The following is a 5365-nucleotide window of genomic DNA, read 5'->3' as shown; positions in this document are numbered from 1 at the left end:
CCCCGAGCCCAGCCCGCAGCGCCGAGGGGCTCTGCCGCGGGCCCTTCCCCCGTCCCGGCAGCGCCCCCGCCAAGGTCACACGGGCCGGGCCGGGCCGGGCCGGGCCCTGCGCTTACCCCCTCGTTGAGGTGCTCGAAGAGCGCGTCGGCGCCCTGGTCGAAGGCTCGCTCGAACAGCACGACCCCGCAGAACACGCTGAGGGCAAAGACAGACGAACGGCGCAGGAAGATGCGGTACACCCGCCCCACCAACGCCATCTTGACTCACAGCGACTACGTAGGAGCGGCGGCGCCGTCAAGCCTCGTGGGAGCTGTAGTCCTGCCGCGAGGCACCCTGGGACTTGCAGTCATGACGTCACACCGCGCCGCCCGTCGCATGAGCCACAGGCGCTTGGCTTCCCCCGGCATGCACCGCGCCGCTTTCTCCGCCCGCCCCTGGGCCTCTGGCGCGGAGCCTTCTGGGAAGTGCAGTCTCTCCCTGGCGGGAGCTTCCGAACAAACGGGGCGCTGGCGGTCCCGGGGAGGTGAGCGGTCCCCCAGCGCGCAGGCCCGGCCCGAGGCACAGCGCTGTGTGCTGGGACCTGCAGAGTCCTCTGCCCTCCGCCCCTCCCCGCGGCTGTTTCCCACCTGGGGGCTGCGTCTTCCTGCCTCGGGCCCGGTTGCTTTCGGGCAAGCTCGCCCCGCCCCCGCCTGCCGAGGCCACGTGCTGGCACCTGCCTGCGCAGCCGCTTCGCGGCTTGAGGCGAGGTGGGTATTTCTCTTGCAACCGAAAGACGAGCTGTTTCAATGGGGCTCGGACCCACGTAGCTCGCAGCGCCCCAAACCCTGAGGGAAGATGATGCAGATTCAGCCCGAAGCTCCCTCTATGGCAGGGGCAGGCAAAGTGTGGCCCCCGGCCCCGGCCGGCAGCCGGGCTCCATCTCCTGGCAGCCCCTGCCTGCATGGCTCTGGCTGGCTTCCACGGAGACCCCAGCAGTGCCGCGCCGCGCCGCGCCATGACCCCGCGGGGCCAGGACTTCCGTGGAGATCAGGCCTGGCGGGGCAGGCAGCGGGGCGGGAAGCTGCTCCAGGGCTGGGATCTTGTGGCGGTGACAGCGTGGTCTGGCCTGATCCACTGCCTGTGTGTCCCACTGCTGGTGGGGCTGCCCGGAAATGGAGTCCGGGCATGCAGCTGCCCCAGCCCTGCTGTGCACCTGCAAGCAGTGAGATGCACCGTGGGCCAGATGGTGCCTTGAATAGATCGGGAGGGACCCAGGGACCTGCTGTGGGCCAGACCAAGTCCCTCCTGCAGGCCTTATTTTGCCCATCCCTGAGCTAGGGTCTGGTCCCTGGGTAGCAAGGTCTGGGCCAGGCCAGCTGTGGTTGGTGGGGTTTAAGCAGCTGCTGTTCTAGAGTCCTCTCTAAGTGAATGCTTGGTACTTGTGCTGTCATCACCCGCTGCTCATTTTGCTATGGATCACCTCCAGCTAAAACTGGAAGTTGATTGAAGCTGCAAGTAGATTAGATGTCCAGGCAAAGGTGTCCTGAACTGGCCATTCTAAAATAGAAGTACCCAAGTTCATTATCCAGTTGTGAAATGTTTGGCTCATCTTTATATCGAAAATTTTGCAGCTCTCAAAGTATTTATAAAATAATATTTTAAAAAATCAGTACTCATATAAATATATTTATGCAATATGTTTTCATGCTTATTGACATATTTACAAAGAATAATAGAATCATGGAAAATGAGGGTTGGAAGGGACCTCAGGTGGTTGTCTAGCCGGGTCTTGAAAACCTTCAGGGATGAAGATTCCCCCACCTCTTTGGGTAACCTGTTCCAGTGCTTACTGCCCTCCTCGTGAGAGAGTATTTCTTAATATCTAATTTAAACTTCCTTTGCTGCATCTTGAGACCATTGTTCCTTGTTCTCTCATCTGCCACCACTGAGAACAGTCCAGCTCCATCCTCTTTGGAACCACCCCTCAGGTAGTTGAAGGCTGCTAGTAAATCCCCCCCTTGGTCTTCTCTTCTCCAGACTAAATTAACCCAGTTCCCTCAGTCTTTCCTCATAACTCCTGTGCCCCAGCCCTCTAACCATTTTCATTGCCCTCTACTGGACTGTCCAATTTGCCCACATCCTTTCTGTAGTGGGCCCCCCAAAACTGGACACAGTACTCCAGATGTGGTCTCACCAGTGCTGAATAGAAGGGAAGAATCACTTCCCTTGGTCTGCTGGCAACGCTCCTACTATTGCAGCCCAGTATGCTGTTAGCTTTCTTCACAACAAGGGCACACTGTTGGCTCATATTCAGCCTGTTGTCCATTGTAATCCCCAGGTCCTTTTCTGCAGAGCTGCTGCTTAGCTAATTGGTCTCCAGCCTGTACTGATGCATGGGATTGTTCTGTCCTAAGTGCAGGATTTTTGCACTTGTCCTTACTGAACTCATGAGATTTCTTTTGATCAAATCCTCCAATTTGTCAGGTTCTCTCTGAAGAATCCTTGGTCTCAAAATTTTAGAATGAATGTTAACCACAAACACCATAACAACACCACGGGGTTGTGATGGGCAAAGTGCTGGAGTGGCGTATTGCTTTGGAACAGTGTTGTGTGAAGGCGGGGGGGTGGGTTACTTGGTTGGCTTTCTATATTTCTTGCTGTTTTTTCACTCCTTTATGCGCACATGACCATTTTTAATGATCTGCCATGAGGGTGAGAGCAGATCTTATTAGAGAGCAAGAGCTCCTGGTGGAATCACAAAAAGTGATATTTACAGTCCAGTTTTGCTTCTATGTTAAGTATAGGTGGAAGTTCTGCCATTCACTTCAAAAGTAGCAATAAGCAGGTAAGACTGCTTGGTTTGTAATATAGCTAGAGTAGGAATCCCAGTTCCTACTTGTCTTCTGTTCATTTATGTCAGACTGGTTATTTTTAACAGGAGAGGCAAACACATACTAGTGTGAACAATTTAAATGCTAGTGGGACAGATGTACATCTCAGCATAGAAAAGGGTATGAAAGGGTACGTGAAACCAAAATAAATCTTAAATTTAAACTGTCCCTTCTTCACCAGGATTTCTGTTTTATAAGTAGCTAATCTTATTAAAGTACGTCTTAAACTGACACTCGCTTTCTATTTTGCTCATGTTGGCAACCCAGAAGTAGGATCAGCATGCTGTATAGACTGTTGTGTGTGTGTGTGTTTTTTTTTTTTCCCTTTGTATATGGTTATCCTTGAGATCGGTTTGGGCTTTTTGAGTGAACTGAGGACTCAGATATGCATAGAGACTGGAAAGTTTCCTAGGTTCTGCAGACACCCATGTTCCATTTAACTATAATGGGAAGTGTCAAAATCTCTTCAGTTGCTTTGAAAAGCTCAGCTATTGTTTTTAAAACTTAACCGCCTAATATTTCTTCTAAGGCAAATCTTTCTAATAAGCTGGTAAACTATTCCCATGGAATTTCATTCTGATCCTAATTCTGCTGCTGGTAATGCCAGATAAATCCACTGAATTTGGTGGAGTTACTCCTGATTACACTGGTGTAAATGCAGTTGGAATCTGACCGTCTCTCATTATGAAGAGAAGTTGGCAGACAGCTGGTTTTGCCTGTTACCGTAGAGATCTGATCACATTTAAACAGGCAGCTGGGTATCATAAGCTTGATCCTTGGCTTTAATTAACTTCACATCTGTTTAGATACCCAAGGTGGTTGAAATGGCCCTGAGCCTGAGTTATGAGGAAGCAGAAAATTGAGAGAGAGGCCCCAAAGCAATTTTCAGGGTCCAGTAGAAAAAAGTTGCACCCAGACAAAAACAAGTCAGACATATGCTGTCTTCTGGACCGCTTTCTTTTCTCTCTCTGGATTGCCAGCTGTAAGAAAAATCAACAAATGTCCACTTAGAAAGCCCCAAACCACTGGACTTATGACATAAACTGTTGCTCCAAATGTTTTTAAGTGAAAACATGTTGCTTTTTTATAATGGTGTAAAAGGCAAAGGTGATGAAATAAAACCCTGATTTCACAGTTGGACCTGTGCAAAGAAACCTTTATGCTTGTACAAAACCTTTGAAATCAGTGTTGGCATCACACGGGCTGAGGATCCACTGACATGGATTCAACTGTGAATAACGAACCAAATGTTCAAGAGAGAGATATTTTAAATCAATATAAAATATTTAGAAATAAATATTAAGCAGATGCATCTACTTGTTTTCTTAACAACCAAGATTATGAAAATTGAGGGAATCTTTAACCCAAAATAATACAATTTATTTTCTGCCCAGATTTCACTCAAAAAAGTATGTTTGTTAATATCACTTGCAAACTGACTAGAAATATTTTTTATTCCCATCCACTAGCTCTATGTGGAAGATTACATGTCATAGGCACTGTGGATGTTTGTTTACATTCAAACAAACAGCCCTGGCAATTAAATTAAAATAAATAAATAGATAATGGTGTAATTCCAATCTTTAGGAAGAAAAAACAAGATGCCCGGAAATACATGATGTCCATCTGATAGATGTTTGTTATGTTCTTTTCCCATAGATTGAATTTGGGAGTCAGCATCACAAAGAGCATAGAATCTATCTAGTTATTGGAAAATAGCATTTTCTGAAATGTACAGGAGTTCTTGCTTTTTTTTCTGTTGCTGTTTATTTTTTTGAATGAGCTTTTGCAGTTATAGAGATCAGAATAATGAAAAAAAGGGGAAAGAAAGGGCTTAAATTCATGTTCCAAAGGGTACTGCTGCTCTTTTTTCTGCCTACAGAATTTCTGTTGAGCCCCATGGAGATCTTATGTTTGGAGCCATTACAGATCAGGCTCACTATCTGTGATCTGACAGCTGTTTCTGTGGAAATGGGAGTGCAGAGGCCAGTGACTACAAGCCAGATTTTCTGTTAATGTCAGCTTCTGGTGTATCTATGGAATCAACCTTCAGTGGAATTTGCAAGTGTAAACTCAACTATCACCACCCTGCAATGGACCTTGATTTTGGAAAAAGCCACAAGAACTTTCCCATACGGAATCCAACAGCCAGCTGGTGGCAGAGATGCACAAAATGCTGGTTTCCATAGTTGACTACAAAAAGTCTAGTTGATCAAGTAGAATAGTGGAAATGTGGAAAATTTCTGATGACATGAGGGTTGGTTGGATCTTTCAGGGCTGCAGGACACGAAACATCAAGTTTCAGTCCTGCTGAGCTCAGGAACTCCCCACAGTTGAAACTCAAGGCCCTCCAAATAGTATTAGCACTAGCAGGAGCCAGATTTCACCAAGGCTAATATAGTTTGCATTTCAGTAGCATACGGAGAGAGGGGGTAAGAATGACTGGCCCTGATATAGGGTATTCTTATCAACCAAGTATTTCACCTCCTATCAGT

General features: G+C 47.6%; 2 protein-coding genes across 6 annotated transcripts in view; one reads left to right on the top strand and one right to left on the bottom strand.

Moving 5' to 3' along the window:
- Positions 1-302, bottom strand: part of LOC102368415 (cytochrome b-c1 complex subunit 9) — a 2751-nt gene extending 2449 nt beyond the window's left edge. The window contains exon 1 of one of the 2 annotated variants that reach the window (XR_003092062.1): positions 117-288. Coding sequence is in view for 1 of the 2 variants with exons in the window: in XM_006016821.3 (XP_006016883.1) it covers positions 117-257 (141 nt within the window). In the remaining variant the exon portion in view is untranslated. Of the gene's footprint in view, positions 1-116 lie in introns of both variants that reach the window. The other variant, XM_006016821.3, reaches the window with a different exon arrangement.
- A 98-nt stretch (positions 303-400) lies between these two features.
- Positions 401-5365, top strand: part of ZMAT5 (zinc finger matrin-type 5) — a 23843-nt gene continuing 18878 nt past the window's right edge. The window contains exon 1 of one of the 4 annotated variants that reach the window (XM_014526350.2): positions 401-523. The gene's annotated coding sequence lies outside the window, so the exon portion shown is untranslated. Of the gene's footprint in view, positions 747-5365 lie in introns of all 4 variants that reach the window. The other 3 variants (XM_025193352.1, XM_014526356.2, XM_025193343.1) reach the window with 3 other exon arrangements.

This window comes from Alligator sinensis, unplaced genomic scaffold (assembly GCF_000455745.1).
Source record: "Alligator sinensis unplaced genomic scaffold, ASM45574v1 scaffold216_1, whole genome shotgun sequence".
NCBI classification, from domain to species: Eukaryota; Metazoa; Chordata; order Crocodylia; family Alligatoridae; genus Alligator; species Alligator sinensis.
This window is presented reverse-complemented; position numbering and strand designations above follow the sequence as displayed.